The sequence below is a fragment of the Pteropus medius genome, unplaced genomic scaffold (genome assembly GCF_902729225.1).
Source record: "Pteropus medius unplaced genomic scaffold, Ma_sr-lr_union100, whole genome shotgun sequence".
NCBI lineage: Eukaryota > Metazoa > Chordata > Mammalia > Chiroptera > Pteropodidae > Pteropus > Pteropus medius.
This window is the reverse complement of record NW_024351730.1, coordinates 20,787,383-20,812,628: the sequence shown is the minus strand read 5'-3', so window position 1 is coordinate 20,812,628 and position 25,246 is coordinate 20,787,383. Positions and strand designations below refer to the sequence as shown.

Sequence of the window (25,246 nt, the reverse complement as noted above, 5' to 3'; positions counted from 1 at the left end):
ATATCTACATGTGTGAGGTATACACATATATGTGATACATACACTCATATATATGTATCCTATAGATAAGTAGATATAAAGATTTTATTGTGATACAGTGGCTTGTTTTAAATGTAGTGGGGAAAATAGGCTAAACATACAATAGATATTTCCAAGATCTTTTTTACAGCGAGAATTCTCATTCCTCTGATTTCCTTTAGACCACTAGGTTTTATATCTTCTCTATATGCTAGGATATGCTTTAACAGGCCTCTTAGAAACTTAACCTTTAGTGTGATATTTCCTAATTCCATAGAATTTGTTTCCAAGGAAAATTTATTTTCCTGGGGAGGAAGCTGCCTTAAATCCTTAAATACATTTTTAACAAATAAATATTGAGGTGGTTATATGTCAATTATATTTCAATTTAAAAAATACAGAGGCAGAATCAGAGGGGAGGGAAGAAACAATTAAAATATAAAACCATTTCCTATAAACAATGCCTAAGAAAATAGTAAATCACCACTTACTAGGTTCTATGTGTCAGATACCTCACAACTCTATGCGGTATGGTAGTTAATATTATCTCTATTTTTATAATTTAGGAAAACAAATCAGAGATAATGACCAAAGTCACACAGTGGATTTTATCAGTGTCTGATTCTTACATTTTTCCTAATTAAGCTATGTTGTTAAATGGGGGGAAATTATTCTTCCAAATATCATAAGACACTTACCTTTTCCTTTCATGCCTTCCCTCTGCCCTCACTAGTAGCCTTTGTTTCTTGTGACACAGGATCTCATTTGTCTGTTGTGCTTTTTTCCTTTTACTCTTAATTTAGGAACACATTTGCTTCAGAATATTCTTTCATAGCAGGTGGAAAACTTGTCAAAATCCCAAGTACATTGGAATTATCAAATTTAAAAATGATAAAACACTGCACAGATCATCTCTGAAAGAATACACAAGAAACTGGTAACAGCTTCTGTCTTTGAGAACTGGATGACTAGAGGACAGCGGTTAGAGGCAAGCTAAACTCTTCGTGTGCACTGGAAGCAATATGTATGTTCATGCACATGTATGTGCATGTTTGTATATAATCTTGCGTGGCTTGAATTTTTTGAAAAACATTATGTTCGTATATTTTAAAGAGATGATTATTAATAATGATGCCTATTAAAAATTTCTGGGTTATTTTCTATCTTGTGTGTCGGTTGATACTCAGAGCCTTGGTCTCTGATTGCACACTAGCTTTGGCCCTCCTAGGAAAAGCTAGTTCATGAGATGTTTCAGTATCTGGCTGGTAAAAACTACCACCACCTTATTTTTGTAAATATGGCCAGAGGATGACATAGCCCATCATTCCGCTTTCTAAATATTCTCAATGTGAGCTTTATAGAGTAGGACCAACTCAACATCCACAGAGAATTGTTTGGTGACTGCCTCATCTTTCCAGAGTAAGTCAATTCCTTGTAATAATCGTGTTGACACTGCATTCTGAGAACTCCCTCGGGAACAGAGTTAATATTTCCATTTAAAAATATTTGTCATGGGGGGAACATGGGCTATTAATTTTAAATAATCTTTTTATTTTTATTTAAATTGCTATTTCTTGACAGTACATTTTATTTAAGCAACTAATCAGCTACTAGAGATCTATTTTAATATTAACAAGCTAACTTTAACAAGTGAAGAAGCTACAGTATTTAGAGGTTTGTTGATCTGATATGGATTGATCATAATTAGATACATTTCATTCCTTCACAGAAGGGTTTTCCAAATGCAATGAGAGAGACATAAAATTAGGTTAGCATGGACTTGTTAATAGTGAATATAGGCCAACTGATAAAGCTAACCCTAAGTAACACATCACTGCAGCAAACAAATCTTTGACCTTGTGGCTCCAGTGGATCAGTTTTTCTTGTCAGATAAATGAAGCAGTCATAGTGGTGATAAAATGCACCCTTTTGTCTTCCCTTGGGAGTAACTGGTAGCTCCAATTGTTGAAGTTCTCTTGTATTTATTCAATGTAATAAACTTCTTCCTTTAATCTTGGATGATGAATAGCACCTTAATCACAGGTTACACAAATGGGTACCATTTCTTTATGGTACTTGACTTCAATTCCTTTTCCTTTTGCCACCCTAGGCTTATTGACATCCATGGTTCATGATTTTTTTGTTTCTTTCAAATGCAAAGAAGGCTGGGGTGGGACCCTTTCAGATATACTCCACCTCACTGCATATCAAAAGTAAAGTATGTTCACCTCTAAGAACTGAGGGGCACAGACAATAAAATGAGTTCCTTTATTTATTAGTAATCAGAACAATCATCCCCTTCCATGAGAGTGCTCTTTGGAGCTAAGAAGGCTTCTTTTGAACATTCTTTCCTAGTGAAGGGAGATGGTTATTTTCCTTCTTCCTTCTCTTTCTGCTCCCCCAAATCTAGTGTTTCTTTCTACCAATTTTGACTAGCCCTACCTTAGAAATGATTGTCAGAGAAGTAGGTCGAGCCCCTGTCAGTGCTACTCTGTATACAGTACTGTAATAAATGCTAAATGAGCACACTAGAATAATATACTTTGATTAATTAATTACAGAAAAGGTGGAGCTCTCTCCTATTTAAAGCTAATCTCTGTACCTGAGCTTCGAATCCTATCCTCTTTTATGCCTATTTTCTCCTGGTTACTCAATTAAATATCAACTGAATCTTTACCCAGCATCACTTCAACATCCTCTAGTATCACCCAATTTAATCCAAACGAAGCAAAACAAAACTCACTTTTAACTATACTTCCTTTACTGCCTTATCCTTTTTTTCACCTATGAAAACAAACTTATTTTATTTGCACTTCTACCCTAATTTCCTCACCTCTGCTTTATTCTAGGCTCTGCTAGTACTACCCCAAACAGGTATGGGTACTGAACCCTTCCCATATCACTAAATCCAATACATTTTTTCCTGTTCTCATCTGACTTGATGAGTAATACTGATCTTAGTAAGGACTTGACACTGTTGAATACTCCCTTTTTCCTTCCAGAAACACTGTTGCCTTTCTTTCATTTGCTCTTAACTCTCTTGCTGCTGCTCCTTTCTCTCCTTGCAAGTCCATTTTCCTCTATAGGGCATTCAATGTTGTAGTATCTCAAGACTTATTTTTATGCCCTTTTTCCTCAGTCTAAACTTGGTCTAAGCAATCTCATCCAAACCAGCAGCTTCATTTATACTAACACCCAAACATAAAATGGGGTATGAAGCAAATATATATATATATATATATATATATATATATATATATATATATATATACACACACACATATTTCTAAACTTTCCCAGGGATGAAAATTTATCCCCATCTACCCCTTCCAACTCCAAATAACAGTAACAGAACACACTATCCTCCTCTCTAACCTAGCTTCCAATCCTGTTGATTCTACCTCCTAAAAAAAATCTCTCAAATCTTCCCTCTTTTTTTCATCTCCATTGTCACACTCTAGTCAAAAAGTCTCTTAATGTATTTTTTTTTGGTCCAAGAGAGTCTTTTTATTTCCATAATAAAAATTTAGTGCTAAAGAGCACTAGTTACAGTTACTTGGGTTTAAAATATTTATTAACACAAATTTTAAAACCTAGTGTCCCATAGTCATTAGTTTTAATTTACATAACTTGCTATTCTCTCTACATATAATCTAGACATATGTCTAAACATTATTTGATATTTAGTCTGTAATCCTATTATATATCCTTGAATGCACAGGACATAGCACAGTGCCTAGAACGCAAAAGCATTTAATATGTTTGTTCGATGAATAATTTTTCAAGGTTAGTTTCTCTTCTTTCTTATATTCTCCCAATCTCCTCTGAGTAAAAATTAAAGCTTTCCATGTTTTAACTTTGTTTGGTGACACAGTACTAGACGTTCTCATGGTGATCCCATTGTAGGTATATAAATGTTGAATCACTGAAGTACACCTGAAACTAATACAAAATTGTCAGGTATACTTTAAAAACCTTCCATTTTAATACTTAGGTGTTAAGCCTGATTATGATTTGCAAGCTTTGCATTCTACGTATTTAAGTTTCTAACCTATTCAGATTTATGGACCATGAAATGTTTACATTTAATGTTTACATTTTCTGAATTCTGTAACTCTATCATACTTTTGATAATTTCATAATAAAAAGTTTTAAACTTTAGCTTTTTCTATTTTTTACTATCATTACTTCTTTACCTGATAATCTGATAGTCCTGGCCACGGGAGGAAAACTGCACAACCATTTCTTTTGCCAACCTCTAACTGTCCACTTGTGAATACACTAACTTATTAAGGGAGGCTTTATCTCTGTTATATACATACATAATCAGCATAAAAGTATCTACTTGTTTCATTCTAAAAGAAAGTTGGACTTCCTCACATATCTCAAGTTTGGGAGCTACTAAACCTCTTTTTATAAGCAGAGCATCACAATTCCTTCCAGAAACAGACGTTTTGCTCCTCGCGTCACGCGTTCCGCAGGGAGAGTACCGGGCGTCGGTAGACCGGCGTTCCGGGTCTGGGCTGTCTCCAAAGCAGGAAGGCCGTTGCCTCATCCTCCCGGCCTCAGTTTCCACCGAGGGAAAGAGTGGGGGAGGGTCAGGCCAAGGCTCCACCGCCCCCGCACCCGGCCCGCGGGCAGCCCCGCCCCGAGGGCGGAGACCGGGCGGAGTCCCGCCGTCTTCTCCACCTCCTCCCGCCTCGTTGCCGCCCCGGGTGCCGGTGGCGCATGTGCCTGGTGCCCCGACCCCGGCCCTGGATTCCACTTCCCCTCCGCTCGCGCTGCAGTCGCAGCCGCCTACAGGCCCCACGCCGCCTCCGGGGTCCATGGCCGGGACGCGCTGGGTGCTCGGGGCGCTGCTCCGGGGTTGCGGCTGCAACTGCAGCAGCTGCCGGCGCACGGGCGCCGCCTGCCTGCCCTTCTACCCGGCCGCCGGCTCGTTCCCCTCGGGCGTCTCGGGCCGCCGCCGCCTCCTGCTGCTGCTCGGGGCCGCCGCGGCCGCCGCTTCTCAGACGCGGGGCCTCCAGACTAGGCCTGCGCTCGCCGGAAGGCTGGCGGGGCCTCCCCGCGCGGCCACCTCCGCCGCCGCCGCGGCTGCCGCCTCTTACACAGCCCTGCGTGCCCCTCTGCTGCCGCAGTCGCTGGCGGCGGCCGCGGGCCGGGCGCGGGGCTACAGCCAGGTACGCGGGCGCAGCGAGGGGCCGCGCGCGGGACCCTCCCCCGGCCGCGCGCACCTGTCTCCGCGCCCGCCTCGCGTGCGCGCGGGAGGACCGCGGCACACGCCGCACCCCCACCCGCTCCCGCCCAGTCTTCCTATTGGGCCCCGGAACAAGGGACGCTCTCCCAGGCCTTGGTTCTTCTTGTTTTGTTCTCCTCTCGAGTGTCTGGTCGGTTGGGCAGTGTAAGTGTGGCTGGGGGTGAATGTTGAGGCCTTGTTTCCTGCCGGCCCATGGTAGGTTTTGTGAGACTGTTGACGCTCCCACCTCGCATCCCCGTCCTCCGCGGGCTGGTTGTGAATGAAGTTGGGAGGCCGGACTCCGCGGAGGGTTGGGAGTTTCCGTGCAGCCAGCGCACTAGGCCTGGGCGGCCCTCGGCGCGCCTCGCGGCCCGCTGATGACAAGGTTCACGCGCACAGCTTGCGTGGGCTGGGTTCCTGGGGAACGAGGTTCGTCCCCAGCGCTCCCTTCTCTGTCGTGTCAATGCGGAAAAGCGGGCTGCCCCAGTTTACTGAAGGTCACCTCTGCACCTCCACTTTCTCTGGCTGAAGGTCCTTTAGGATCATGGGTCGCAGCGGATGGGGGAGAACAGTTTAGAGACTGATATTGGGGGAGGGGGTCAAAAGGAGGAGACGTCTAGGGTTGAGGCCATGATTTCGGGATCCAGAAATGAGTCTATAGATTTTTTTCCCCAAAAGACTTATTAAAGAATTCATTGCAAATATTTTGTGCCTTTGTAGGACGCTTTCTTTCTGCTTGTTACATGACATCTGGGAAATGTCACCGCACTTTTTGACTACCCAGTTCCTGACTCTTTGAGTCAAATTTATCTTAATTCAATTTGTGCTTCTCCTTGAACTTAAGGAAACTGGGAGGATAAACAGCATGGCTGCTGTCTGCCAGTGCTGAGCTAATTGCTTTGAATCCTGGCCCAATACTTTCTGCGGGCCTTTTCCTGTAAAAGCTTGCGGTGCTTATGGAATTCTGGGAAATTGGGGCAATGTTGCCTTTATTAAACTATCTCTAATAGCCTTTGTGAGCTGGCTACTTTTTTTACTTGATTATTTTTTCTGTGAAATTGACTTTAATATCTGTTAAGCCTCTACTGGTGTTGTACACTGTACACTTATCATTGACTTCTTAAAATTATATGTAAGTCTTCATGAAAGTGATGGGAACATACAAAGGAGTGAAGACTTTTTAGCCCAGCAGAGTGCGATACTGAGTTGTCTTCCCACATTAATTGTATTGATTGTTGCATTCTTATTAAATATATATTTGACCTTTGCTAGAGGTTTACATTTATCATTGACTCTAAAATTAGAGGTGAGTCTCATGTAAATGGTGGGATGGTATAAAAGAATCTCTTTCCTTAGCCCAGTAGACGACTACAAGTCTTAAAACCTGAGTTGTCTTTCCTGTTATGGTTGTGCTTGATTACAGCTTATTAAATTCCATTTTTTGCTTAGTTTTGTAAAATAGAATTCTTTAGGTATGTTTCAGGCTCCTGTTACCTCATACTACTGCTATTGCTTTCATGATTTTTCCCTTATTCAGCTGGTCTGACATTCCAGTTGACAGATTAATCTTTCCAGATATCTTGCTGTCTTGTTGATTTACCCACTCCTAAATGTCTTTTAATTCCCCTTTGCCTACCAGGTTAGGGAGATACATTGAGCTTAACACTCAAGTCCTTCTGCTATATGGTACCAAGTTCCTCTTGCCAGCTCATCTTCCTTGGCTCCTTATTGTACCTTACAGTTTAGCCAAATGGAATTATTGCTGTTTTGCAAATGGGATTTTGTTCATACTGCTTCCTCCCCTCCGCTCCCAAACTGGAATGTCCTTTCCTTTATATATTGTCAGAAATCTATCCTTCCTTCAAGGCCCATCTCACATTGTGTCTTCATTTTTTCTTCTGTCAGTGCTGTTTTGAATTTTTATAATATTCTATATCATAATTATAACATTTAAAGTATCTTGTATGCATGTCTTAGTCTAGGTGGTAAATTTTTTGAGATGAGGCCCTAATGTGGGGCACAGTGAGTAGGAGGCACTCACATGTTTGTCAGATTGAAGGGACCCCTCTTGTTCTGCTTTAACTAAAGCATTATTATTAGGTGTAATTTGGGACTGTTAAATTTCAAAATAAGTCCTGAATAAAATTTATGTCCTGCCAAACTGTTAAAATATACCTACTTGTTGCTTTGGGATGTACAATTTTAAGCCAAAACAGGATGAGTTAGACTTGTGAAGTTTACTTCTTGCCTCTGATATAGTAACTGTCTCCTAAAAATTACATCCAGAGTGTTAGCTTGTAGAAATAAACATTTTCTAAGTAGGTTGTCCTTCATTTCTCTTGGAAGGAGTCCAAAACTACCTACCTGGAAGAACTTCCACCTCTCCCTGAGTATGAATTGGCTCCATCCAAGTTAGGAGGGGAAGTGGATGACGTTTATCTCATTCGAGCTCAAGGATTACCATGGTCGTGCACTGTAGAAGATGTGCTCAGCTTTTTCTCAGGTATATTTTATGTACTAAATATGTAATTTTGTCTGAGTAAAAGATAATCCCACAAAATCCAAGGTAAGCTACAATGTAGACATCTTGGTTGGAAATTGTCTCATTCAGCTGGTTACAGATGCATATCAAGTGACACCATGTGTACCATTTGTGATATATACCAGGTTTAAAGACTGAATGCAACAGAAAATTTAATGTTAAAACTACATGGTATGAAACCATTTTTCTCTGAAGTTTTAATACGCACAAATCAAAAAACCCAAACTTGCTAGAGGAACTATGTTAGTGAAAATACATATATGAGTAGATCTTTATGTAATACATATGTGTAGAATACAAGATCTCAGTATCAAGTGACATGGTTTGCTTGATAACATGTTTGGGAGGTTTACATATCTGTGGTTTTTAAGTTTATCTGACTGATTTTTAATTTTCCTTTTAAGAGGCTTTTAGAACATGCCATCTTAATTGTTGTAAAAATGATATACCAACATATTAAGCACTTTAACACGAATAGCATTGTGTGGGTCAAGCATTTTATAAAACCATTTTACATCTTCTATTTGCTCCCATTATAAGAAATATGCAGTATGGAGATGTTTTTCCTTGGTAATGAAAAGGGGAAATAGTTAAATTATTGTAGCAAAATTATTCTTATAGGAGATATTTTACAGTTTTTTGGTTATGATTGTAACAAAAGAGGACACATGCATAAACCTAACCATATTTGAAACTGATTGCAGAAACGTTGGGAAGGACATAACATTTTTTGTTTAGCCTCACCTGAATTGGCATTTAATGATCAGGGGTATCAGAAACGTATGTGCTAAGGTTTGCTTATCTTTCTCATGTGGAACATTTTAGAGACTACCACCTTAATGGCATTTGGATGGCTTCAGTGATGGGGGTTTGTGTAAGGAATCTGACAGTCATTTTGGTTCCTGCTTTGTTTTGTTGTTGGAAGACTGCATTCTAGTGACTTGTATAATTGAGCTAAAAGTTTGATTTCAGTTTTAATTTTATTCACATACTTTTAGACTGCAGAATCCGCAATGGTGAGAATGGAATACACTTCCTTTTAAATAGAGATGGGAAACGAAGGGGTGATGCCTTAATTGAAATGGAGTCAGAGCAAGATGTGCAGAAAGCCTTAGAAAAGCACCGCATGTACATGGGGCAGCGGTATGTGGAAGGTACGTTACACTAAACTAGGATCATTACATTAAACTATTCTTTCCAAAGCAGTTTCATTTGATCCTTAACAATGGTGAAGGAGGTGGATATTATAAATACACTCTTTTACAGGGTATGAAGATGGAACACAGAGATTATCTCAATTGCTTATTTATAAAAAGAGGATGTTCACCAGGTTTATATCACAAGTCATGAGTGACACCTGGCATATAGTAAATATTTAATAAATGTCCTTTGTTGTTATTTTCTTCAAGGAAGTACGTAAAAATTAAAAAAATGCTAGTTTTTAAATTCTTAGATAACCCACTAAGTGTGATTTTTTTAAAAAAATGCCTTCTCCCTTTGTTATGTATATTTTGCATATCTTTTTGTGCCTTTTCTTTGTAGTATATGAAATAAATAATGAAGATGTGGATGCCTTAATGAAGAACCTGCAGGTCAAATCTTCACCTGTGGTAAATGATGGTGTGGTTCGATTGAGAGGACTTCCTTATAGTTGCAATGAGAAAGACATTGTAGACTTCTTTGCAGGTGCTTTTTAGTTTTATGTTTGAGGCCTTATATCTTTTCTCCCCATTCTTTCCTTTTGTATATTAATGTGAACTTTTCCCTAGGTAATTTGCATGCAGTAATATTAGGTTCTTGAGGGGAGAACTCTGCACTTGGATTTCCAGTATTTATAGATAACATAAATGTTTTGACTTATCACGCTGATCTTTGAGGATGTCAGATTTCAAAATGATTCCATGTGGGTTTATTTTACTATTGAGGAAAATATCTTCTCATAAGAGTGGCCCATATTTGTCTAAAACAGTAGCAGTTTATATGATTTAAAAGCATTAAAAAGAGGATGTTGACCAGGTTTATATCACAAGTCGTGAGTGACACCTGGCATATAGTAAATATTTAATAAATGGCCTTTGTTATTATTTTCTTGAGGGAAGTACGTAAAATTTAAAAAATGCTAGTTTTTAAATTCTTAGATAACCCACATCTATTTACATCTATTTCTTAGGTGTAAAATATGTACTATTAGTAGTGATATTAGTCTAAACTTCTATTTTCCGTACTATATAATTAATGGCAAAAAAGAAAAGAGACTTATGTTGATGGACTGGACAGTAAACGTTGTGGAAATATAAATGTGTTGGTGTTATTAGCTTTTTGGTACATAATAATTTTCTTACCATTAGGTAAGTATGTAGCTTTGGGACTGGCAAAATGGCTCCCAAATTTTACTATTTTACTATTTTACTTTATTAAAGTAAAAAGAATTAATATGTGAATGAATGTGTTGATTTTAAGGATAAAAAAGTTTCTATTAGCACGAATTTATAGTAATTTTTTTGTGTCCTAGGACTGAATATAGTAGACATTACTTTTGTGATGGACTTCAGAGGGAGAAGAAAAACAGGAGAAGCTTATGTACAGTTTGAAGAACCAGAAATGGCCAATCAAGCTCTGTTGAAACACAGGGAAGAAATTGGTAACCGGTGAGTGAAGCAGATACTAGAGATGCAGAAGTATCATACATTGGGTCATATTGTTGAATACTACTGATCTAAATACATAAAAGTAGAAAGAAAGTATGATAAGCTGTCAAATGCCTAGCACTTAGATTAACAAATTATTGACATGTTATATTTGCTGCATCTGTTATTTTGTTATGCATTTAAAAAAAATTTTTTTTCTTATGTGATACCAATATTATCACATCTAACAAAGTTAGTAATAATTTATTATCTAATACCAGTCCGTAATCACGTTTTCTTAATTTTACCAAAAATATCTTTCTACAGTTGGGTTTTTTCTTTTTCCTTTTTTTTTTTTTTTGCACCAGAATCTAGACATGGTCCACGCATTGCATTTGATTGTTATGTCCACAGTTTTTTTTAAATAGAGTAGATCTCCTTCTCCTTTATTTTTTTATTCACTTTTTATTTTTATTTTTTCCCCAGCTTTATTGACGTATATGAGACAATTAGTTGCTCATATTTACATTGTACAAGTCAATGAGTTTTTTGCAATTATAGTTGGTATACAATAATATATTTGTTTCGGTGGTACAGCATAGTTATTAGAGATCTAACTCACGAAGTGGTCCCCCACTAAATCAGGTACCCTTTTCCCCCTTACATATTTTTTATAACATTGTTGACTATTTTTCTTATGTTACACTTTATATATCGATGACTATTTTGTATCTATCAATTTGTACTTCCTAATCCCTTTGCCCTTTTTCACCATCTCCCCTAAACCCTCTCTTGTCTAGTAGCCCTCAAACTATTCATATTTATGAGTTTGTTTCTGTTTTTGTTGTTTATTTTGTTCTTTAGGTTCCACATATATGTGAAATTATGCGATACTTGTCTTTCTCTATCTGACTTCAGCACAATACCCTCAGGTCCATCAAGGCAATATCTTTTTCCATCCCCTTCCTTTTAATCTGAATTGAGTCTCTCATAGGCAGCATATGTAGAGGTCATGTTTTCTTATTCATTCAGCCACTCTATCTTTTGATTGGAACACTTAACCTTTTTCCATTTGAGGTATTTGTTGAAAGAAATGCAGTTATTACCATTCTTTATTCATGTTTTTGATACATGTTTTTTCTTAAAGATGTCCCTCCAACATTTCGTGTTATATTGGCTTGGTTTTGATAAATTCCTTTAGCTTATTTTTATCTGGGAGCTCTTTATCTGTCTTTCAACTCTAAATAATAGCTTTGTTGGATAAAATATTCTTGGTTGTAGATCCTGGGTTTTCAACACTTTGAATATTTTGTGCCAGGTTCTTCTGTCCTGCAAAGTTTCTTTTGAGAAATCAGCTGCCAGGATTATGGGAGATCCCTTGTATAGGTAACTAATTGCTTTTCTCTTGCTGCTCTTAAGATTCTCTCTTTGTATTTAACCTTTCGCATTTTATGATATGTCTTAATGTGGGCCTCTTTGAGTTCATTCTTTTGGGGGACTCACTAAGGTTCCTGGGGTTGTATGTTTCCTTCACCAGGTTAGGGAAGTTTTCCATCGTTATTTCTTCAAATTTATATTTAACTTCTTGTTCTCCTTTTTCGGGTAACCCTATGACACGGATGTTGTTACCCTTAATTTTGTCTGATAGGATCCTTAAATTATTATTATATTTTTGGTTACTTTTTTTTGCCATTCTGGTTGGATGTCCTTGACTTCTCCATACTCTGTCGATGTTTCGATCCTCTTCTTTATCCACTCTGTTGCTCTGTTGAGTCCCTTTAGTATATTCTTCATCTCAGATAATGTATTCTTCATTTCTGACTGGTTCCCTTTTATAATTTCTATTTCCATTTTTATGTTTTTTTATCCTTTTGTTAAAGTTCTCACTAAGTTCACCTACACTTAATTTCACTGAGCATCTTTATAACCAGTGTTTTGAGCTTTGCGTCTGTGAGATTGCTTGATTCAATTTTTCCTTGATCTATGTTCTGTTCTTTCATATGGTTTCTGCTTCTTTGTCTTTCCATTTTGGCTGCATTTCTGTGTCTGTTTCTGTGTCTAATCAAAGCTCCTAAGTCTCCTGGTCTTTTGTGTAGTAGGTGTCCAGCAGCACAGTCCTGAGAAGGGTTCAGCTGCAGGCCAAGTTTACCCCCAGCCTGTGCCCCTGTTAAGATTCAGCAAGCAATCCATAGATGCTATGCTTATAGTTGCCTCACAAAGCCACGCCAGAAACCGAGGTCAGCTGTCATTAATATGAGTCTTGGCGCTGCTCAACAAGGAGCACCTGACTCGCTGAGGACACACCTGGGTGTGGTTTGGGTGGGGCCGGGAGTTGGGGGAGGTGGAGTTTCAGGGAATCCTCTGGGCGAAGCGACCTCTGTTACCCAGTTAGATAACATCTCAGCTATGGCAGCACCTAGTCCAAACATTGGGAGGGGAGAGGGCTCAACAGAGGAACAATGGGTACCACCAGCACTTCTGCCCGGGAGAAAGCCTTGCAACCAGCTTTCACTCTAACAACTCAGTGTCACCCTGTAAGTCCCTGATGCCCCCCATAGCAACTGACCAGGCACTAGTGCTTAGAGCGAGCAAGTCCATCACTGTGAAGGTATACTCACGGACACAGCCCCTATAAGAGGCATCTGCAGCTGCCAGCTGCCACTGCGCTTGCCTCTGTCCCACTCAGCCTCTAGGGACTGGGCAGCCTTGCGTCTTCTCTCCCATCTACCTCTAACTGGTGCAGAGCGATTTCTTATTTCTCTCCATAGTTGTAGAGCTCCGTTCATCTAGACCCCCAGGCAACTCTGATTGTTCCTTGCTCTGTGTTTCCATCTCAACTTTGATGTGGTCACAAGAGGGGATAAGAGAAGCTTCTATCATCTACGCCATTTTGCCCAGTTCTTCTCCCCACTTTTAAAATGTGATTGGCTTTTGAAGAAATTGGATCAGTTGTCCTATACAGTGTCTCACATTCTTTACTTATTGCTTCCTCATGGTGTCACTTATTCCTTTGTACCTTTTATTATTTCTTGAAAACTGGACATTATAGCTAAAGTCTTAAGTTTGTTCGGGTTAACATTTTGCTTTGGTTGCTCTATAGGTGATGTATATACTGCATATCACATCACATTAGGATACATGTGATGGATGGCTTCTTTTGTATTTTAATTTTAATTTTGGAGGAGTACTCAGAAGTGTCAAATTTTAAATCAGTGTTTTGCTGCTTTTTGCCTTTTATACTTCTTCAAAGTTTAAAAAAGCAGAAAGCCATTCTAAAGCTATTGTTTTAGGATCTACTTATAGAATTTGTTCAAAGGTTTTATTAAATTTTTAAAATTGAAAAAAGTATATGCAAAGCATCTTCCTTTCTCAATTTTCTTTCAACACTTTATATTTTATCATGTATCTTGGAACATGTCAGTAATGATTTTATGTGGGAATGTTAAGATAGTGTACAAATTTCTTCAGTAAATTAAGAAGTAGTGCCTATCTGATTTTTATAAGGTTTTAAATTCAAATTATTTTTATAATTCAAGCTTAATAATCCACTTTGGAAAAAAGGTGTTGAGAAAAAGAAAACTGGATCCAGAAGCATTGATTTAATAGATAGATCCACTGCCAAGCAGATAGCAAGTCATTTGATAGAATGAAGATAGAATCGACATTTAGTTCATGAATTCTCATTAGACTCCTAGCAAAATTCTGGAGAAAGTTAGCTACTTGTATACTGTGATTTTTAATATCTTATACAGATATGATTAATTTTCACAGAATGAATTGTGAGGTTTTAAGATATTGTTAACCAACTCTGAAAAACAAACCGCTTTTTACCAGATTAATTTTTTTCATACACACAATTAACCTTAACATAGTTGTCTTCATGAAGCAAAATGGTAGAAAATATTATTAAAATACGTATGAAGAAAACTGTTATCCTGGATGGGGAAGATTAAATCAGTGATCTGTTCTGTTGAGATTTCTTTTTTAATGGGCTAATAATATTTATATCCATTCTTACTTTCTTCCCCAACCTGCCATCTTAGGGAAACTGTATTTTACAAGCTGTTGGAAATATTACATATGCATTTAGTTTTATTTTAAATGAGTTCAGTGTGGTTACTTTGCACCTTTTGTGCCTGTTTACTTTTGCTTTGACGTTAGATATATAGAGATATTTCCAAGCAGAAGGAATGAAGTTCGAACTCATGTTGGTTCTCATAAGGGAAAGAAAATTGCATCTTCTCCTACTGCTAAGTATATAACTGAGCCAGAAGTGGTCTTTGAAGAACATGAAGTAAATGAGGATATTCAACCAATGACTGCTTTTGAAAGTGAGAAGGAAATAGGTAAGGACCTGCCTCTCGTTGACACTCTTTGGCTCTATCTTGTATTTTTGATATTTGTTAAAATATTTTTTATGACCATGTTATATGAAATTGTAGGATTCTAGGACAAAGGAATTGAGTTATAAAAAGATTTAATATGTTTTTGAGTATAGTATGTACTTTGAATATAGTCAGAGGGGCTTAATTATTTCATAAAGTTTTTAATCATTTTGTATTTTCTATATCAAAAAAGCTGTGTGGCACAAATATAATACAAGGAAGTAAAATGTCAACATTTAAACTAAGGTGGGAAAAGATGTGGATAGAGAGCAGGAATGTTAACTGAAATGAGGAGTTTTGTTTGCCTCTGTAATTATTTCTTTGATTCCTAACTCCAAAGCAACATTCGCAATCTTCGAAGTTTGATAATTCTTTTTAAACTGGTGCCCTGAGATTATTTCATTACTATATTTATTTATTTATTTACTTTTTAGTGCTTATAACCCAGAAAGTTTTTCTTGCCTTTATTTTTTCATCGATAATAATTTTTCCTTCTCTTGTTCTTATAGAAAGATGTTCTTTTGTAATCTGGTAATGGATTGAAACATTAAATCCTTATGGGTGTTCAGGTGATATAAGGTGGCAGAAATTTCATATCATTTGGTTTTTAAAATTAAAGCCCTTCTTTTTACTGGTTCAAGAGAAATTGAGGATTTTGACATAAAGGTCATACCTAATTGCAATCTGTTAATTACTCTTGAAGTTTTTCTATTCTTGACAGTACTTTTTGTTCCACTTCTCAGAATTGCCTAAGGAGATGTCAGAAAAGCTTCCAGAGGCTGTTGATTTTGGAACTACGTCTTCACTACATTTTGTTCACATGAGAGGATTGCCTTTCCAAGCCAATGCCCAAGATATTATAAACGTGGGTGGCAGTAAGATATCTAGTCTCAATAGATTGGAACAAAAGTTCTAAAATTGAACTTTATTAATTTGGGGAACGTAAAGAAGAAAAATTCTGTATTATCTTTGGACAGTAAGACGGCATCTCCATGGTTGTGGGGGCTTCTTTTTTCTTTCTTTACCTGAGAAGTACGGGTTTTACTACATTTTAAGGTCAAATGTGTAATGGATGCAAAACAATATAAGTTTAATATTCAAAGTAAGAAATTTTGCTTTTTTCTAAATTCATTCAACCCATTCAGTTTTGAGTTTAGAAAACAGACTCAGAAGGAATTTTTCACCGAGCAGTTATATACGAGACAAAAATCCAGTACTCCTTAATGCCTGGAGCTTTCATTAGAGCTTGTAGCCTTGCTGCATCAGGATTCCCTAATTTTTGAGAAAAGGAATTAAAAATATATTCTTATTTTGTAACTGAAAAGATAAAACAACAAAGCCCTTACTGACTTTATGAACTTGAGGACATATACTTAAGGCAAGTCTAAACCTAGAGTCTTCAGTTAGTAGTGGGGCCTCAGCATTGTCTTCATTATTTCAGAAAGCCTAATAGGTATCAGAGCTTTACCTCAATGAAGGTTGCAGTCACATTAAAGCATTACATTCTGTTGCTTTGGTTTGGAATGATAACCACTCAGTGTGGTAGCTTTGTTTATGTAGTGCTGAAGAAACTGGTTATCAGGTATGTGTCTAATTAAAAAATGGTAAAAATGAATTATTAAGAAATGAAGTGTATTTGATGGACATTCTTTAGAAACAGGAAGGACGTGTATGGGAAGTATAATAAAACGGGTCTTTGTTGGTATAAAAAAAGTCGAGAACTGTTTGTATAGTATTTACAAATTCTTTGTGAACAGATATTTGAAACGAACCTTGAGTTCTAAGAAAATCAGAAAAGCCAGAAGAGATGGTAGATGTGTAACTTACTTTGTTGCTTAAAGAGATTTCTTAAAAACAAATTTATTCGGTGTATGAATCAAAGTCTGAAAGAAAAATGCAGAGCCACCAGACTTCTAGAAATTGGGCCTAGTGCGATTATGTTCCTTTTGGCTTCCTTTGTTTGTCGTTTAGTTTTTTGCTCCACTGAAGCCTGTTAGAATCACTATGGAATACAGTTCCAGTGGGAAGGCCACTGGAGAAGCTGATGTGCACTTCGATACCCATGAGGATGCTGTTGCAGCTATGCTCAAGGATCGGTCCCATGTTCGTAAGTGCTGCCCATGGTTTTCATTGTCATTTTTGCTTGTCTGTCTTTGCTCACAAATCCTGTTTTGGATTTTGCCTAGAATATTTCTTTGGAAAAATTGTACTCTCTCAGTACTAAAAATAAATGTAGAAAGGATGAAACATATAATGAAAAGCATTTATTTGTCTGCTAATTAGCCTGCGTATTTCTCTCCCAAGTTAGGATTTTTTTTATTATTTTTGTTGTTTCTTATTTTAATTAGGAAAAGGAATGGGCAAAGAGTTTGAGTTTCTGTCTGAACTAGAAGAAATATGGCTACAATATTAGTACAATATTATTTCTGCCTTTTCAACTTTTTGAAATGAATCTTTTTTTTTGTCATTCTCAGAACATAGGTATATTGAATTGTTCCTGAATTCATGTCCAAAGGGAAAATAAAACTTCTAAGGACTCCAGATAATAAGGTAAATTTAAGAGATGCAGTTGTGGATATTATTTGACAAATCATTTGACAAATTATTTGACAAATAAAACTTCTAAGGACTCCAGATAATAAGGTAAATTTAAGAGACTCAGTTGTGGAAATTATTTGACTAATGACAAATCAATCATTAGTTCACTAATTTGTAGGATGGTAGAAACTGTTCTCTTTTTAATAAAGAGGAAACTAAGCATGGTAATTGAAGCATCAATAAAAAGATGACGTTCTCCTGAGAAATAAAATTTATTATGATAGTACAGTGGCTTTGAGCATTTTCCCCATGCAATATTTTTTCATCTGTCTCAGCATTCTGCATTCTATATGCCTAAAAATAATTTTTCACTTTCAGTAGCTATAAATCATAGTACACTGGAAATGTGTCGTGTGTTAGTTTTTCTTCTATAAAATTTAGACACATTTCCTCAGTTCTGAGATATTTTTAAGATGTTTAAAAATGATACATTTGAAACCAAGGTGTACATACACTTAATGTACCACTGTTTCTTTTCCTAAAATGGTGTTATGAAAATGGTTGTCCTAGGAAGTATGTGATTTCATAGGGTTAATTTATCTGTAACAAATCTACTAAATATGTCTCAATTTCCTTTCTTTTGACTCAGTGTTGTGTGGTGTCTTTTTTCCCCCTTACAAAATCTTTTAATAACATTATTACATTTTTATATATTTTAACGTTTTATTGTAATCATTTCTACATGTAGTGGTGCATTCCTTTGAGACATTTCACTGTAATGATTTCTTGAAAATACATGGGGCATTTCTTTACAATAGTTGTCATGGGCTATTTTTTGGGCCTAAGTCCTACAATCTTGTGATATGAAATATTTATATTAGCTAAAATCTATGTAAAATATATTCTGTGCTCAACTTTGAAAATCTCCTATCTTTGTACCAGGCTGTAAATAATAATGCCTAACTAATATTCTTTACCTTAACTTAATCGATTTGTCAGAAAAGTTGCACGAAATCAGAAAGAAAAGAAAGTTATTAAATTTATAATTTTAAATGGTATGGGAAGGTGTGCAACACTTTTTCATTATTAGTAAATATGCAACATTTTTTCTTTTCAGGATAAAGCAAGAAGCACTTCATTTGCACATCTTTCTTGGACATGGGATATAAAGTTTGAATTTTTAGCAGCAACTGCTAGAGAAAGGATTTTGGGATTTTTGGTTAATTGCTTATAAAAAATTTCCATAGTGGGCTGTTTAGAAAGAAAAAGGAAATATTCAGTTTGGGATTAAATAAACCACAAAATTTAAATTTTTGTTTAAACTGTCTAGGATCTGATTTAAAATCTGGTCTTTTATTTTATATGATTAAACAGTTTGTTTTCATAGAGGATGTGTTATCCAGTGTAAAGACTGCGTATTTTTATTCACCACTGTCCTTTAAAATATTTCTCCCATTTTAAAAATGAACTTGTTTAAGAGCTCTGATATAAAACTTCCTATGAAATAAAATGCTGATTTATTTTAACTGAAAACTCACCAAAACAAGGAAGGGCTTCAGACCATTGAACCATTATGGTTTGGCAGAGTAGCTACAATTTTAGGTGTATTTGATGACTTACGGGTAGGAATTAAAAAGAGTCAAAACAAAAAAGTAAGTACTACAGGTTAGTGAGTGTAAATAACTATTTGACAGTTTCATATCTTCAGAAATGTTTTGCCTTCTCAGCCTTGTGCTAAAGGCATTTAACATTAATGCCTGTATACTTGAAGAAATTCTAGTCTCAACTTAAAAGTTGTCTTAATATACCTCCCACCCCTTTTTTTTGGTTTTGGGTAAATAGTAAGGGTGTTAGTCTCAAACCTGTAAAGTGACATGTTAAACAGTCCTGACTAGTAAGGACATTAATGGCTTCACTTGAATTTAAACCAGCTCTAGATATCTCAGTCTCCTCATTTGCTTTTTCAGTGGGGTAGCACATCCCATATTTTAGAACAAGTAGGGGTGCCTTGCTTAAATAAAAATAGTATTTAATGTATAATTGTGTGAAGGATTCATGGATAAAGCTGTACTTCTGTCACATTATGACAGTACTTTCTGCTTTAATATTAAAACAGCTCGTTATTTAAATATTGGATAAAAATGGCTGGCTTCAAAATGTAGTCATTAATAAACTAATTTTATGTGCACCTGTGTAGGAGAATCAACGTCCTGTACACTTTCTTTGCCTTGTTCCTGTTCTCAGGGTGACGACTGCTATGTAGTTACCAGGAGATGTAATGCTAATTCTTAAAATTGAATTAGCACAGGTTTCTGAGAGGCGATATCTGGTAGAGAGAGTATGTCTTCTCTCAACATAAAACCATCTTTGATTAGCAGCTAAGATACAAAATCACTGTATTGTAAATAGTCAATAAATGAAGGCTTGTTTCAGGCTGAAGATTACCTAAAAGGATTTATTTTGGAATGTGTGAATCAAATGAATATATTTTTATTAGATAAAGTCCTGGTATATTATTATAAGAAGAAATGATTAACTTTTAGTTACGTTTGTTTTTATCATCCTATAAGAACATGATTTAATTAACCAGCTTTATAGTTTCAGTATTACTTAGATGGAAATGTGTTTTTATGTATGTATACTAAGCAGTCAGAACTGGTGTCTGTAGCTGTACGATCTATTAGAATGTGATCTTTTCTCCTTTTAGCAGTAGATTTGCTGTGGAAAAAATCTGTAGGTCTATTGAGATTGGGGTTGGTGAGGAATTCATTTGCTTTTTATTTTAAAGTTGATGTTTCATTTACATATCTTTGGGAAAAGAATGAGAGCAAAAGTATTAGAAAGTTGTGTAGTAGGTAAGCTTGAAGGGGTATGTCTTCTTACCACACTGGTTGCTGAGTTCTCAGTATAAAAGGTGGCCGCCATTCTTGGGAAGTCATCTAATGAATTCATGTACTTTTCTGTACTTCATTTAGTAAGTTATTACTCATAATTTAAGCTAGTAAATGAATGATTGCTGATAAGGCAAATATAGAAAGCACATAAAAAAATAAAAGCAATCACTTATTTCTATCCAATCAAAAGACATATTTTCGCCCAAAATTTGACAAAACTATGTTGTGTCATCATTTGCTATTGAAAGAAGTAATGACAGTGAGCTGTTTGTCTTTATAATCTTGTGGTAAAGCTATCAAAAATAGGATTGGATATGGCCAGGTTACCCATATCTAGTTTTAGCTAGCTACTTCTCAAGGAATTGCAAGGGAGAACTCTGATAAGTGTGTAGATACCACAGAGGAAATTGCTGAGGAGTGTGATCTAATCTGATATACTACTCACTGATAGCAGAGAATTAAGTAGAATTAGAATGTTTGGCCCTCTACTATGGCTAAGTGAATGAGGATTCTGCCAGCTGGGAAGGGAGACTGAGTCTGCTATGGAGTGGAAGGTTCTAAATCCTTCTCACTACATCTTCAGTGCAGGAAGGAAGAAGCAGGAGATAGCTACTTCAATCTACATGACATTCGGAGGCAATGACCCTGTTTATTAGTAGTCAGCACACCCTGTTGGCATTCTCTGCCCTAAACAGTCCTTATTAGCAGATTATCATTTGGAGATTTTTCTCTGCATTACATCTTATTCATTTTATAATTTAAAACATTCCATCGTTTTGAGAGTTTTCCCTAAATTATGTGAAAGGGTTCACATTCAGTTGGTAGAACTTGTATTATAGAGTAGATGGTATATCTCCAGACATAATTTCCTAAGTAGAAGCAGGCCTAAATTCCAGGGGCTTTGAAAAAAGAAAATTGTTCTAATGTAGTAGAAATAGTTCCCACTCTACCCTCACACCCCAAATTCAGCAGATTAGAAAATAATCTCTGAAATTTGTAGGAAGAGAATAAAGCTCCTATGAACATTCATGTGTAGGTTTTTGTGTATACATAATATTTCAACTAATTCGGGTAAATACCAAGGAATACGATTGCTGGATCATGTGGTAAGACTGTTTAGTTTTGTAAGAAACCTCCAAACTGTCTTCCAAGGTGGCTGTACCATTTTGCACTCCCAGCAATGAGTGAGAATTCCTGAAGCAAGTCATCCTTGCTAGAATTTGGTGTCAGTGTTTTGAATTTTAGTTATCCTAATAAGTGTATAGCAGTATCTTGTTTTAATTTGCAATTCCATAGTGATGTAAGATGTTGAGCATCTTATTATATGTTTATTTGAATCTACATAATGTCTGGTGAGATCTCTTTTCAGATCTTTTGCCCACTTTTTTAATTGGGTGGTTTTCTTAATTGAATTTTAGGAAGGGGATATAAGAAGATTTAGTTTGGTTCTTAAGCCATGATGATCTGAGAATAAATGAGTAATTTTATATTTATATTTTTTGAAGGAAATAAGATTCTAGAGATACAAAAGGGAACACAGTGAACAGTCTCTCTCCCATCCTGTACTTCAGCCACTTAGATTCCCTTCTCAGGTAACCATGTCATCAGTTTCTAATGTAAACTTTCAGTGATATTAACCATGTAGATAAACAAATAAATATTTTCATTTCTTTTTAAAATATAAATGAGCATACTATACATACTGTTCTGTACCTTTTTTCCATTTACTATATCTTAAAGATCATTTTCCGTCAGTATATAAAATCCTTTCTCATTTTTTAAAACGATTGTACAGTATGGATGTATGCAGTGGAACCTGTCCCTTACTAATGAACATATAAATTGTTTCCAATCTTTTGCTATTATAATGCTGAAATGAATTACCTTGTATAAATTTATGTCATTTTGTACATAAATTTTCTCTGTAGGGTAAGTGGTCAGAGTATGTGCACTTGTAATTTATATCTAGAATTAAATTTATATATATTTTTTCGTAGTTTGCACCAGCAATGCAAGTGCCCATTTCCCCATAGCTTCACTAACACAGTGTATTAGCAGTCTATTCTTTGCCAGTTAAAAGACCTTTGACAGGTTAAAAAAACAAATTTCTCTTTTGAGGTAGGATTTCTTCTTTTGAGGTAGGTATTCTCTTTTGAGGTAGGATTTCTTCACATTTGGAGCTTTTGGATTACCTTTTCTGAGAATTCACTTCATATCCTTTCCCATTTTTCTTTTCTCTTACAATCCCCATCTACTTATCATCCTCATTAATTTTAAAGCAAACCCAGGACATTTACCTGTATGTATTTCAGTATACATATCTTTCAAAAAAGGATTTTTAAAAAAATATAATTCCTAAAAACACTAATATTTTTATCACCAAATATCTATCTGAAATGTCATTTTTAAAAAAGAATATTTCAATCAGGATCTAAACAATAGTCCATGCATTGCAGTTCGTGACTGCACCTTTTCCCCTCTGCATTATTTTTTTAAACATAAATTTGAAACATACATAAAAGTTCAATTATCAACATGGCTATACCTCTCACCTTGATTCTACAAGTCGCATTTTGCCATGTTTTCTTTATCATTACCTCTGCATCCATCAGTCTCTCTTTTTTTTTCAATAGGTGTCAAAGAAAGTTGTAAATGTTTATACTTGTAAGCTTTTTGGCATACATATTGTTAAAGAATTTTTTCTTGTAAAATTTACAGTGAAGTGAACAAATGTTAAATGTACCATTTGATGAATGCGATGTACAACTTGTAACCCAAACCTCTGGGAAACAATGGAATGTTTCCATCTCATTAGAAAGTTTGTTTACTCAGTCAATTCCTACATCTCTCCTATCCCTTCTCCCTGTTAGAATTTTGTTTTCACCGTAGATTAGTTTGGCCTATTCTAGAACTTCATTTAACTAGAATCATACAGTATGTATTCTTCTGTAAATTTCTTTAACTCGGCATGTTTTGAGATTCATTTATGTGTTTCAGCCCTTTGTTTCTTTTCATTGCCAAGCAGGATTCCATTCTGTGGATATTCCAGTTTATTTAACCTTTCACTTGTTAGGAGAACAACTGAAGGACAATTGGCTGTTTCCAGTTTTTGGCTATTATGAATAAAGTTGCTATGAACCTCTTGTGCCTTTTTGTGGAACTATGTTTTAATTTCTTTTGGGTAACTATTTAGAGGAATATCCTGAGTTGTAAGATGGATATATTTTAAATTTTGCTAGAAATTGACATACCTTTTTCAAAGTGGTCTTCCTGTTTCACACACCCACAAACTATACGAGAGTTCCAGTAGGTCTACATCCTCACCATTTGGTGGTGTCATCCTATAATTTTAGCCATACTGCGTGGAGTGGTATCCCATTGTGGTTGTAATTTGCTTTCTGTGACAATCGATATTGAGCATTTTTTCATAAGCTTATTGGTCAAATAATCTTTAGTGAAGTTGGAGTGCTTGTTTCCTATTTCTTTTAATCTATGTTTCCTCTTTCATTTCTTTTTGCCTTATTTGTTGAAGAAATGATTAACCTACAGAGATTTCTACAGTCTGAATTTTGCTTTTTGCCTTTCTGTCATTGAACACTTTTCTATTGTGTTTGGTCTTCGTCTAATTAGTAGGAGCCTTTTATTCTTGCAATGAGCTAGCTTTAAGTACCTTTCCTTCCCAGTTTATCTCTGCTTATCATGATAGAACTTTTTGGGTGGCGGAATTCTTAAATATTCCTCTTTATGGCTTCTTGGTTTTGTGTCAGAATCAGACATCCAGTGAAATTATTTTGAAAGCACCTGATAAGACATGAAGGTGTATGGCCAAGGTAGGTTCTAGAATATGGATGGGCTCAGTGAAATAAGGATCATCAAGATACATTTAATAATAAGCTTTTCAAATGACCCAGACTAAATTTGAAGCTCACAGATAAAACATACCTGGTTCTAACTGAAATAAAGACGCTCTCAACCTTTATTTTTGCCACTTGACAATGATGTTTGGGAATAAAAACCAAGAGCAAAGAGAAACAGTTAATTTACAATTTGTAATAGACTAGCTGTAATTCCATTTCTTGCCCTCCAGGAAAGCAGATGAAATACAAGTGATACTACCGGGCTAATTTTTAACCTACTCTAATTTACAAGAGTAAATTATTTGTGATAAATCTTCTAGGTGAGTGTGAGTGATACTATTGTGCCAGAAAGCAGCACCCCAAAATAGTAAGGCAGTATTGCCGCCTGAAGTCTTGCACAGCTTTTCCACCTACCTGCCCACTGGAAGCCTGAGATCTCTCTCTTTACCATGCTTAATTATTAAATCTTAGGATGTGACATCCTCAGCAATGCTTACAACAGATCACTGGTTCTGTTAACTCATTTTACATTTCAAAATAAGCTGAATAAAGGTTGTCTTATTGTAGGTGTAGAAATTGTGCTCGTGAGGCCCTTGATTTCTGATTTGGTAGACTGATACATGCTTACAAAATTTCTCAACCAAATAATGCATTAAAATCAAGACCTCAGTAATTGACAATCCATAACCCAACAAATGTCTTAAGAATCATTTGACCTGGGAGAACATTTAGGGAAATATATTAGGTTAAGTTATTTGAAAGACTTTTTACTATAAATCAAAACTGACTACTTTTTGATAAAAAGGCTGGTCATTTTCTGTTGAGCAAAGCTGAAATGAGACTGTCATAGACAGTGCCCCAAGAGCTACTTCAAAGTCACTAGGCCACACCTTTCGCAGAATAAATTCCCTTTAAGAATTTCATCATATGTTTTTATAATTTGACTATAAATAATGAACGAGGGACCTTATGCTGAGCTGTAAATCTGATTTAAAATCTTCATGCTAGAGAAAATCCTTAGATTCTATTTGGAAATAAACTGCATTCAGGGAGTTCAGTCAAGTTCTATTAGGTCAGACCTATAGTTCTTTTGAGTATGAAGGCACAAATTTCTTTAAACTTTCAGAATAGTTTTAGATATACAAAAAT

At 36.1% G+C, this 25,246-nt stretch overlaps 1 protein-coding gene across 3 annotated transcripts in view; it reads left to right on the top strand.

The window, feature by feature from the left end:
• Positions 1-23,385, top strand: part of GRSF1 (G-rich RNA sequence binding factor 1) — a 31,893-nt gene extending 8,508 nt beyond the window's left edge. Inside the window, exons 1-10 of one of the 3 annotated variants that reach the window (XM_039845386.1) lie at positions 4,739-5,198; positions 7,601-7,757; positions 8,795-8,950; positions 9,339-9,482; positions 10,309-10,444; positions 14,585-14,769; positions 15,552-15,673; positions 16,780-16,915; positions 17,283-17,358; positions 18,464-23,385. In XM_039845386.1, coding sequence (XP_039701320.1) covers positions 4,845-5,198; positions 7,601-7,757; positions 8,795-8,950; positions 9,339-9,482; positions 10,309-10,444; positions 14,585-14,769; positions 15,552-15,673; positions 16,780-16,915; positions 17,283-17,332 — 1,440 coding nt within the window. In that variant the 5' untranslated portion in view covers positions 4,739-4,844 and the 3' untranslated portion in view covers positions 17,333-17,358; positions 18,464-23,385. Of the gene's footprint in view, positions 1-4,738; positions 5,199-5,333; positions 5,471-7,600; positions 7,758-8,794; positions 8,951-9,338; positions 9,483-10,308; positions 10,445-14,584; positions 14,770-15,551; positions 15,674-16,779; positions 16,916-17,282; positions 17,359-18,463 lie in introns of those variants that run through there. The other 2 variants (XM_039845388.1, XM_039845387.1) reach the window with 2 other exon arrangements.
• Positions 23,386-25,246: the final 1,861 nt, after the last annotated feature.